This window comes from Grammomys surdaster, unplaced genomic scaffold, assembly GCF_004785775.1.
Source record: "Grammomys surdaster isolate TR1022 unplaced genomic scaffold, NIH_TR_1.0 166, whole genome shotgun sequence".
Taxonomy (NCBI): Eukaryota; Metazoa; Chordata; class Mammalia; order Rodentia; family Muridae; genus Grammomys; species Grammomys surdaster.
This window is the reverse complement of record NW_021604614.1, coordinates 9,272,528-9,284,386: the sequence shown is the minus strand read 5'-3', so window position 1 is coordinate 9,284,386 and position 11,859 is coordinate 9,272,528. Positions and strand designations below refer to the sequence as shown.

Genomic DNA, 11,859 nt, shown 5'->3' with positions numbered 1-11,859 from the left:
TGTGTGTCTGTGTGTGTCTGTGTGTGTCTGTGTGTGTCTGTGTGTGTCTGTGTGTGTCTGTGTAGAGGAATATGGGCACGTGCAGGTGTGCATCCATGTGTGTGTGCGCGCACGAGGAGGCTGGAGGATAACCTTCATTGTTATCCATCAGGATGTTGTGAATGCTTCCCACTTTATTTTGCTGTTGCTTTTGTTTAAACATTTGTTATTTTGTAATTCTCTGTGGGAGACATGGATATGTTAGTATGGGTGCCCAAGGAGGTCAGAGGCCCGACATGAGTCTTGAGAATTGAACTCAGGTCCTCTGCAGAAGTGTTCCATTTTCCGAACCTGAGTCATCTTTTCAGTCCCTATAGATTTGCTTTATTTTGATTATGCACGTATGTGTGTGTCTACAAGGATGTGTGTGTTTACATGTACGCAAGTGCCCATGAAGACCAGAACATGGGTTTTGTGGAACTGGAGTTCCAGGCAGTTGTAAGCCATGCAGCATGCATGTTGGAAACAAAGCTTGAATCTTCTTCGTGAGCAGTTATGTACTCATAATGTCTGAACCTCTCGCCAGCTCCTGTCTACCTAGTTTTTACAATAGAGTCCCTCATTGGGACCTGAGGTGCATCAGTTTAGCTAGGCTCCCTAGTCAGTTACCCACAGGGACTCTCCTCTTTCTGTCCTCCAAGCACTGTGTGTGTCACAGCAGGTGCATGCTACTATACCCAGCTACTATACCCAGCTACTATACCCAGCTACTATACCCAGCTGTTGTACATCAATGCTGGGAGTCAAGGCCCCCATACTTGTATGGCTAGCCCTTTATTTATAGAGTCAGCCTTTTAGCCTTTTTGTTGACTTTTATAAGACTGATTTTAACTTTATGTATATGAATGTTTTACCTGCCTGTGTGTATGTGCACCATGTGTGTGTACCAGGTGCCCACAGTGGCCGAAGGAGGATGTCAGATCCCCTGGAACGGATGATTGAGGGCTGCCCTGTGGGTGCTAAGAACTGAACCGAGGTCTTCTTCAAGGGCAACAAACGCTCTTAAGCCCTGAGCCATCTCTCCAGCCCTCCTGTTTGCTTATCTTTAAAGCTGAATCTTAGAGTCAAATCCAAATGTGTCACCCTTTCCCGCAGGGCAACCTTCACAAGCTTCACCTTCCTGCTGCTCTCATGTTGTGAGTTCTGAGTTCCGTCTTGCGTACTAATGACAGACAACAGTAGGGGAGGCCAGGGCCTTTCTCTGCACTCACATGTGGGATCTCAACTGATCAGATATCCTCCCTCAGAGCTCTGAATGGGAATCAGTGGCACAAAGGAGCAAGACAGAAGCCTGTGTGTTTGGGTAGGAGACGTGGACTTCTCTAGGGCCATTTTCCTAGGATTCTAACTTTGCACCCCCTCTTTCATCTCACTCCATTTCTTTCTTTCCTATCCTGCTCACTGTGAGGCACTTTTTCCTGTTCCCACTTTCTCAGTCAACCCGAGGGGGAGCTTGCAAAGCAAAGCGATAAACCTCAGCACTATGGAGAGCTCATCGGAAAGGTGCCTGGGTGGGCAGCATGGGAAAGATCTATTCAGGTTCCTGACAATGCTCTAAACAGGAGTAAAACACAGCCCGTGATCAGACTGTACTGTTCTCCTGAGAAAGGCTTCCCCATTCAGAATTTTAGCTTTTCATTCCATGAGTTTCTTAGCTTCCCACAGTGGCTCGGACATGGGTACTCAGATCTCTCCCCTCACCTCCAGGCTGGGAAGCTAAACTCTCTTTGGCTTCTAGCTCATTCTTAGTCTCTGTTTTCTGGAAGGTGAGTCCAAGAGGTTTGGAGAATTGGTTTTTCAATGGTCTAGGATTTGTGGTGACTATTGGGGGTGTTTATTTTTTTAAAGACAATCTTGAAATTTTCTTTCAAGGGTTACGTCTGTAAATCCACACCATTGATTTATAAAGTCGTGGATTCCAACACTCTCTGAGGTTACCTAAGTGTTTAAATCTCTTTCTCCCTAGCTCCAGCATCACCACACTCCCCTGCTACTTGGATGTTCTTAATCTCCTCAAAGGAGATGCTCCTCCTTTTCTTTGTTACCATCTTCCAGCAGCAAGCATATGAGGGAACATCTAGCAGGGGCAGATTCTGAGTGAGGATATGCTATGCAGAGTTGGGTGAATCAGGCTCACATGCACGGCAGAGTCCAAATGAAAAGGTCTTGTGTATCCCAGGTTAGCCTTGAAATCCTAGTGTAACTGGGATGACTGTAACTCCAATCCACCTGCCTCAGCTTCCCACATGCTGGGATCACAGGTGTGCACCATCGTGCCTGGTGGACACAGAGCTGGGAATTGAACCCGTGGCTTTGCCCATGCCAGGCAAACATGAACATCAACTCTACCAATTGAGCTACACCCCAGCTCCATGGATCAGTCTTAAAAGGGCATGTTTATGGCAGGTCCCCACTTGAGCACAGAAGCAACAAGTGTTATCTGTGCATGGTGGTGCACCCTAATCCCAGCAATGAGGTTGGAGATTTCTCTAAGTTTGTGGCTAGCCTGGTCTACAAAGAGAACTCCAGGAAAGCTATAGATATGTAGTGAGCCCTTATCTCAAAAACAAATACAAAAACAATCCAAAGACCTCATCCTTCCACACAGTGATCAGTGTTCAATATTTAAAAACTTTTGTCCAGATCTGTAACTTGTGGGTGCTATTCTGTCCCAGCTCCCCACTCTCTAACTTAAATGTGATGTCATGCTTCAAGTGCCTAGTTCTGTTCCTGAGAGGCAGTTCCCTCCTCCCCTTGTTCTGAGCACCATTGTGGGATTAGGGTGAAGGGAGAGAAGGAACCTGCAAACAACATCACATTAAAGCTGTTTCCTTCCATTCCCTTCCAGAAGCAGCCATTTATTCAACGAGGTCATGCAGATGAATTTTGAAATCGCCAGCTTCAGCAGCCTCTCAGGGACACAGCCCATCACCTGGCAGGTAGAGTATCCGAGAAAGGGGACCACAGACATCGCCGTGTCTGAGATCTTCATCAGCCAGAAGGACCTGGTCGCCATCATCCCGCTCGCTATGGTAAGTCATGGTGCCATGACAGTACCCCTGCATGCTTCCTCTTTCCCAGGTCATTGCTACAATTATTATTTTATGTATAAGTGACTTATCATCCTCCACCCTCGGAGTAGCAACATCACCTTTCATTGGCTAAGCCTCCCAGATCACGTGTCGTGGTACTAGCCACGTCTCCATACCAAAGTCCCTGTTGCTTGCTTCTGTTTTAAACCACTTCTGCTCTCATTTTCGTGTTCCCATTTTTAGAACCTTTAGACTGCCGTGTGTCCTGGTCAGGATGAGCTGGCCTAGCCTGTAGCAGTGAGTGACCACAGATATCAGAGACCTGAGTCAACCCGAGTTATTCGTGATTATATGGGATGACTTTGATGGGAAAATGTGCTGGTTGGTTTTAACTCTCAACTTGACACAACCTAGAATCACCTGGGCAGAGTCTTGCCTGGATCGGGTTGGCCGGTGGGCGTGTCTGTGGGGGTTATCTTGACGGCCAGCTGAGGTGGAAAGACCCACCCTGAATGAGGGCAGGATCATTTCATGGACTGTGTAAGAGTGGCAAAACCAGGCTGTCCATCCATCCCATGGGCAGGCAGGCAGCACGTGGGAGTTCTCTCCTCTCCGCTCTTGACTGTGGATACAGCCTGATCAACTGCCTCGGTCCCTGCCTTGACTTCCCCTAAATGATGGGCTGTAACCTGGAAGTGTAAGCCAAAGAAGTCCTTTATGCTCTAAGTCACTTTTGCTGAGGGTGTTTTCTTACAGCAACAGAAAGGAAGCTAAGCCTGCGGGGGACCCTGTACTATGTAGCTCCCCCCACAAGGGGGCGCTCCTAGCCCCTCCCTGCTCCATGGAGGCAACTTCATCCCATTTCCCTTGGACAAGGCTCTCTCAATAGGCACGAAGTCAGCAGAGAGTGTACAGTGGATGGACCACACTAGAGTTATGGGACGTCTTACTCTCCAGCCTACCTACAGTGGGTTGGTCTATAAGTTATGTGTTGAGTCGCCAACACTCTCACTGATGGGCTCTTATCCGCAAGCATCCTATTTAACTGAATTAATGAGAGATTCTGGGAAACGGCTTGATCAGGATTCTTCAGCTTACGTAAGCAACAAAGCCAACCCAATCTGAACGTAAAATGTTTTTCAGACTCCTGTATATGCACATTGCGTGGTTTAGAAGAACTACCTGGAGCCTTTTAAGACCTTCTAGGAAGGATTATTGGTGCTGGTCTGTAAACCACACCCTGGATGCTCTGGGCCTTGGGTATCTTACCCTCCATTAGACTGACAGGTCTAGGGGCCATAATCGTTTTGTCTCAGAAGGAAGAATGAGACCCTCACTGTTAAGAAAGCTTATTTCAAAGGACCCGAGATCAGTTTCTAGCCCCAGCTACCTGTAACTCCAGTTTAGGGGGATCTACGCCTTCTTCGGGTCTCTGAAGGCACTCTATGTATACATGCATGTACACACACACACACACACACACACATACACACACACACACACACACACAATTTAAAAACTAAAACGAGTAAATCTTTGGGAGCATTAGCCTGGCTTGGCCATGTGCTCTCCCCCTCAGTCATTCATCAGTGTCAGAGAGGATGCTCCACTCCACTTGCCCAGCCTAGAGCCATGTCACCCAGGGCAGGTGCGCAGTAGGCCTCAGAATAGGCAGATGTGATGTATGATGGGAAAACTTGTCTCTCGATGGAAGGTGGGAGACAGACCCTAGCCAGACACAACAGCCATTAGCCTACGTGTCATCTCCTCCAGGATTCATTAGCTTGGAGAAGGTAGAGAGTGATTGGTCATGCATTGTTTTTTGGATTCTGTGGACCGAATCCAAGCCTTACACACAGTTGCTAATCACATGGCCTCTGAGCTGCAAGGGTCTCATTAGGAAAATTATCCAGCTTTGAACTCATTATATTATCCAGGCTCCCTTCAAAGGCTCATTCCTCCTGCCTCAGCCTCCATGGTACTGAGATTATAGGTGCGCACCACCTTGCCTCATTCATTCTTGGCTCTGAATGTGTACTGTAACCCCAGGCAACCCTCCATCCGATACCTGACCTTGAAGTCCATTTTGGCGTCTCCATTTTAAACAGTTTTGTTTGTGTGCTCAAAAACTCTAAAAAAAAAAAAATATTTACTGTGTGACCCATGGCAATTTATTTTTTCAAATCTTCGTCCTAAAATTCATGCCAACATCTATTACAGAACATAAGCACCCAATTCCTACCCTGCCTATTTCAGAAAGATAAGACATTCAAATGCTTTGAAAAGTGAAACCATTATAAAGACATAAGATATCATTACGGTCTATTGTAAATACGTGAGTTCTCCTTGAAATGAGATGTCATTATTGTGGCTGTTGTGGTTTTTACAGTGCTTTTAAGACGAGTTGAAATCACTTCTAATGTCACACCCCAAATCCTTTTGTCTGCAAGTTACCTGGAGTGAATCCAGATTGGCTTCATGCCATAGTCCCTGACGGCGATGACAACTCTACAACCGGCATGGATGCAGCTTGCATGTGATCTCCAGGTTCACCCGTGCGGTGCTTCTCTGGAACATGCAACTGGACTTCAATTGTACAGCACAGCCTAGAGATTTGGGAAAAGTCATCAGTGGGGTGTGAATGGGCACACCAATAATCCCAGTTCTCAGATTGAGGGCAGGAGGATTCTGAGTTCAAAACCAGCCTGGGCTACATGTAAGACCTTGTCTGATCTATGCTAACAAGAGGGTTTTAGATGAAATGGCTCAGTGGCACTTAAAAATTGTGTTTTGATATGAGTGTTTTTAAGGAACAAGATGTTTTGGGGATTCAGTTGTTTATGAACGAAACAGATAACTATATCAGAAAGTGGCTTTTTTTAATAAATAAAATGAGATTAAGTACATTTATAACTAATCCCCCCACCAAAAAAAAAACAAAAACAAACAAGCAAACCTTAATTGATAGGAAATAGGAACAGGAGATAGGGCTTCACTCAAAGATATGAGAAATTTTATTTCATTTTTTATCACTGGGATTAAACCTTTGACCTCATACTCGCTCTGCAACACCCCCTACTGCTGAGATACAACCCATCTTTTTTAATTTGAGACACGGTCTCACTATGTTGCCCAGATTGTTCTTGTTCCCATTCTATAGCCCAGTCAAGTCCCCAACTCGCAATCCTCCTGCCTCAGAATCCCACATATCTGGAAATGACAGGCCTAGCTAAGAATTTTTTTTTTTAAGGAAGGAAAAAAAACAAACAAATAAACACCGTGAAGCAAGACCCTCTGTGGCAGGTTTACAGCTGGCTAGGCCTTTGAAAACATTGAATGAGGGATGGAGAAGTGGCTCAGAGGTTAAAAGCACTTGCTGTTCTTGCAGAAGATCCCCATTCAGTTCAACACTCACAATAAGTGGCCCACAACTGCTTGTAACTCCAGCGCCAACATCCTCTTCTGACCTCAAGTGACACCCTCATACATGTAAATATATCTTTACAAAAGGAAAAGAAATCAAACAATTTTCACAGGATGCTGTTCATCTTAAAGAAAACAGCCTTTAGAAGGTTCCAGTGGGTGGGTAGGGGCTATTATTAAAGAGGAATTTGCTTCTTGGGGAAATTCTTGCCTCTACACCACATCTTCTCAAGCCCTTTCTTTAGTACAGGGAGAAAGCTGGGGACAGGAAAAGCCCCCCCCCCCGGCAGACACTACCATCAGATCTCAGCATGTGACTGCTCCCCCAACCTCCACCAACCACTGAGCAGGCTGCACACATAGGTCTGTAAGAGCCCAGTCAAATGCTGGAGAGATGGCTCAGTGGTTTAGAGTACCATCTGCTCTCCAGAGATCCTTCAATTCCCAGCAACCACATGGCGGCTCACAACCATCTTTGACGGCCTCTTCTGGTGTGTCTGAAGACAGTGACAGTGCACTCACATACATAAAATAAATAAGTCTTTAAAAAAAAAAAAAGAGCCCAGTCTAGCAGAAGCCTGTTCATCCCATGCAGTAGCTGGTTCCAATGCAGTTTGCACAGCACCATCTCCAGACAGCTATAGACTGTCCTTCCCAACAGCATCCACTCCCTACCTGGTACCACCCTCATCTCCACATCAGGCTTGGGAAAGAGGTATGAGTCAAGGAAGGACCAAGAGCATGCCAGGTCCATGTATGAGTAGCATGAAATTGGAGAAGCCCTTGGGCTGTCAAATACATCTTAGGGTGGTCGTTTCTTCTACGTAAAAACGAATATTCATATAAGGGGGCTGTCAAATACATCTTAGGGTGGTCGTTTCTTCTATGTAAAAACGGATATTCATATAAGGTGGTTGGCCAGGACCAGAGGTCAGGTATGGAGCCAGTGGACTCATTTCCTTGTGACAGGGGGTAAGGGTCTCTAACCTTTCAGTAGAATCCACTGGGACTCGTGGAACTCCCAGACTAGGGGACTAAAGGCTTCATGAGGCTTGTGAGATACCACGGCCTGTGCGTATAGGTGGTGTGCAGTAAGGAGCCAGTAGCTTGAGCCTTCTGCTGAGACTATCCTACCTCACTGACCGTTACCCACCTGCTGGCAGTCTGAGAACTCCACTGGCTGCACTGCACCCCCAGTGATGTGGGCACTGTTCCCACAGATTTCTGATCTTCAGCTTCAGAGGGAGTCCACTGAGTGGTGGTCAGAAGTAATCGGTCGGGGTGACTTGAATATTTCATTCCCTCAAGAGAGTCCATTCCAGTCCATCTCCCTCTCTATCCCCATCATAAAGCCAACCTGACCCCCTTTTTTTTTTTGAAATTGTGGCTTTGAAAATGGAATGATGTTGAGCTGAGGTCCTCCTGGATTAGGGCGGTCCCTGAAGCCATTGCCCGGTGTTCATTACTGGAGTACTTACAAAGGCCAAGATGGCACCAGCCTTTATACCTGCTGTTTGCTGTGCCCAAAGTCTCTTTTCCTTGTCCAGGCTGTGCTCCTCTTCACACTGGTCAAGTCTCTGCTTACATTGTCTCAGGTCTACCCCAACACCTTACATCCCAGTCACCCTTCACTTGGCCTGCCTTTTCTTGTATAGTGATAGAGAATCGAATTGCACTTCCGCATTTATTATATGAATTTCCCCAGGAGGGGAAAGGATCACGCTATACCATCCTGAACCATACTTGGTTAACAGTGGGTGCTTAGGGAGAAGCTACTGGATGAATCGATGGTTGGATGGCAGGGTAGGGAAAGGGTCATTTTTTTTATTAGTTCCTATTTGGCTGCTATGATAAAATATCATATCCAAAAGTGGAGAAAAAGAGTTTGCCTGGGGTTATGATTCCAGAGGGAGAGTCCATAATGGAGAGGAGGCATAGCAGCGGGCAGCCAGAGACGGCGGCTGAGGAATCACATATTAACCACAAAACATGCAGCTGAGAGAGAGAGAGAGAGAGAGAGAGAGAGAGAGAGAGAGAGAGAGAGAGAGAACTGGAAATAAATGAAGCTGTGAACTGTGAACACTCAAAGCTTGCCCTCAGCTATGTACTTCTCCAGGAAGTCTCTGTCTCTTAGAGCGTCGGTTCTCAACGTGTGGGTCATGACCCCTTTGAAGTTGAATGACCCTTTCACAGGGGTCGCCTAAGACCATCAGAAAACACAGATATTTATATTATAATTCATAACAGTAGCAAAATTATAGTTATGAAGTAACAACGAAAATACTTTTATGTCTGGGAGTCACCACAACATGAACAATTGTAAAGGGTCATAGAGTTAGGAAGATTGAGAACCACTGTCCTAGAGATTCCACGGCCTTTCCAAACAGCAGCATCTACTGGGGACCAAGTGTTCAAATACATGAGCCTCATTCAAACTACCACAGATGGATGGGTGGGTGGACGGACGGACGGACGGACGGACGGACGGACGGACGGACGGATGGATGGATGGATGGATGGATGGATGGATGAGTGGATGAGTGGATGGATGGATGTATGTGTGGATAGATGGATGGATGGATGGATGGATGGATGCGTGGATGGATAGATAAATGGATAGATATTTGAAGAGATGGCAAGATCGACTTAGTAGCTAAGGTGCTTGCTGCATAAGCATGAGAAACTGAGTTTAAATTCCCAGAATCCATGTAAAAGAAGGTGAGTATGGCAGTGTGTCATGGTAATACCAGCAATGGGGAGACAGAAACAAGAGAATCAACCTCTGGCTTACATGTGCACCTGAAAACACAAGAACAGACATAAATATATATATATATATATATATATATATATATATATATGCATGCTTGAACAGACACACCACACACATACATACACACAAAGAGACACCACACAAACACACACAACCTGCATACTTAACACACACATGCACACCATACCTATACAAACACACACAGAGAAACATATACACACCACATACATGCACATACAAATATACATATGCATACAGACACACCACACATACTCACAGAAGCACCACACATACACACACACAAACCCTACTCTAATTAGAAAGAAACAGTGTCACACTCATTCACCTTTATAACATTTTAGGATTTGGCAACTAACCAAGATGCTTTAAACCTTCTCCTTTCTCTGCACTTTTAGTGGCTTAAGACACAGGGTCTGTCTTCACTTTCTCTCCTCCTGAAGGGACTTTAGAAAGACAGGATTAGGGGAAACATGCTGGCAAAGAACTCATATGTATACGATAAAGCTTTTTTTAAAAAATCTAGATTGATCATGGAACTAGTGCATAATCCATGTTCAGTCCTCTCCCCAAGTGTTCCCATCATGGATGCCCAGGTACACTGCCCTTGTCCTGATAGACACCACAGGACAAGATGCACAGCCTGCCCCAGAAATAAGAGCCATCCGTTACTCAGACACAGGATTTGACAGCCTGTGTTGCAAGCAGACCTAAAATTCACTTCCAAGGCTGCCGAGGTGTTACCTCAGACTGTGCTTGTGTGGTATTCTGAGTTCAGAAGCCAAACTGCTAAGCTAAAGCACTGTGTCCTGAGGGGAGGGGAGGAGAAGTTTTCAGCGACACAGAGGCCCTGCTGTGTAGAGTCCCAGCAGACCAAGCATTCTTGAAAGGAGAAACCAAAGAGAATGGATAATAGAATTTTATTCCTGGGAACCTTAGGTGGGTACAGATTTTAATGAGAATTAAGCCTGGTATTTTGCCCTAGAAATTAATACAAGAACAGCTAGATAACGTACGAGATCTTCCCCCCCCCCCAAAAAAAAAAATCTGGGTATTGTCAAGACGTTTTAAAAGGTCAAAATCGGCATATTCACTTATTTTTATGGAGAATTATTCTTTTTGCCTTTCAAACATATGGGTGGGCTGGTTCCTCCTTCACTTTGAGTGGTCCCCCCTGCCACCAGGTCACACACAAGCCACTGACTTAGCGTGTACTAACCCCGGGTCACCCACAGCTTCCATGAGATTGCTGTCCAATGATGGAAATGCCCTGGGCCACTTCTGAAGTTGGTGCTGCCTCTCAGGAGACCTAAAGAATCCAGGGCACAGCCTGAATCCTACTCTGTTCTGACACTGTGCTCTGATGGCCATCCCTAGCTCCCCAACAATGTTGGCAAAGATTGAAGCTGAGGGGGGAAGCCCCCCAAATCCACCACTGTAACTCAGAACCCTCCCTCTGGACCTGCCCTCCTCCACACCCTCCCACTCCATTCCCAGGGAAGGCAAGCTCCACCTTGCCTTTCACTCCACCAACTGCAAGGGATGTGGTGGTTGGAAATGAAATGGCCCCCACAGGCTCATAGGGAGTGACACTATTAGGAGGTGTGGCCTTTTTGAAGAAAGTATGTCACTGGGGCAGGCTTTGAGGTTTCAGATGCTCAAACCAGGCCCAGTGTCACTCTCTCTTCTTGCTGCCTGTGGATCCAGATGTAGAACTCTCAGCTACCTCTCCAGCGCCATGTTTGCCTGCATGTCAACATGCTTATAGCCATGAAGATAATGGACTGAACCTCTGAACTGGGAACCAGCCCTAATTAAATGTTTCCCTTTATAAGAGTTGTCATGGTCATGGTGTCTCTTCACAGCAATAGAAACTGTAAATAAGACATGGGGCTTATTCAGATTTTCTCACCACTGTTGTTTAAAAAATAACTTTTCTGAATTACAATGGATAAGTCAAAATTGCCCACAAGTTGATAACTTTGGACGTCTTGCCACAATCAAGGTACTAAACGTATCACTGTTTCCCAGAACTCTTTTCTGCTTATGGCTTGGATGAATGCTCTCCTGTGGTGTGTTTCCCAGCCATGGCACTGTTGGGAGTAGTGGAACCTCTAAGATGGCAGTTCTCAACCTGTGGGTCACAGCCTCCACAAGGGTTGCACATCAGATATCCTGCATATTAGATATTTACATGACGGTTCGTAACAATAGCGAAATTACAGTTATAAAGTAGCAAGGAAATAATTTTACGGTTGGGGTCAACACAACGTGAGGGACTGTATTAAAGGGTTGCAGCCTTAGGAAGGCTGAGAGCTGCCGAGCTAAGAGACGGAGCCTACTGGAAGGAAGTTAGGTCATTGGCCAGGCATGAGTCTTTGAGAAAGGTGCTGTGGCAACCTATCGTATTCATCATCCCTTCTTTCACTTTGCCTCCTGACCACCATGAAGTGAACAGGTTCTTAGAGCCATGTACTCTTATCACAATCCTGCCTCCTTGTGGGGCAAAAGAAATGGGCTATTTAAAAAAGAAAGACAGAAAGAAAAAGAAGGAAAGGAAGAAAGAAAAAAGGG

At 45.8% G+C, this 11,859-nt stretch overlaps 1 protein-coding gene across 1 annotated transcript in view; it reads left to right on the top strand.

Moving 5' to 3' along the window:
• Nucleotides 1-11,859, top strand: part of Tmem132c (transmembrane protein 132C) — a 197,912-nt gene that overhangs the window by 139,821 nt on the left and 46,232 nt on the right. The window contains exon 4 of the mRNA XM_028765945.1: nucleotides 2,888-3,071. Within this exon, the coding sequence (XP_028621778.1) occupies nucleotides 2,888-3,071 (184 nt within the window). The remainder of the gene's footprint in view (nucleotides 1-2,887; nucleotides 3,072-11,859) is intronic.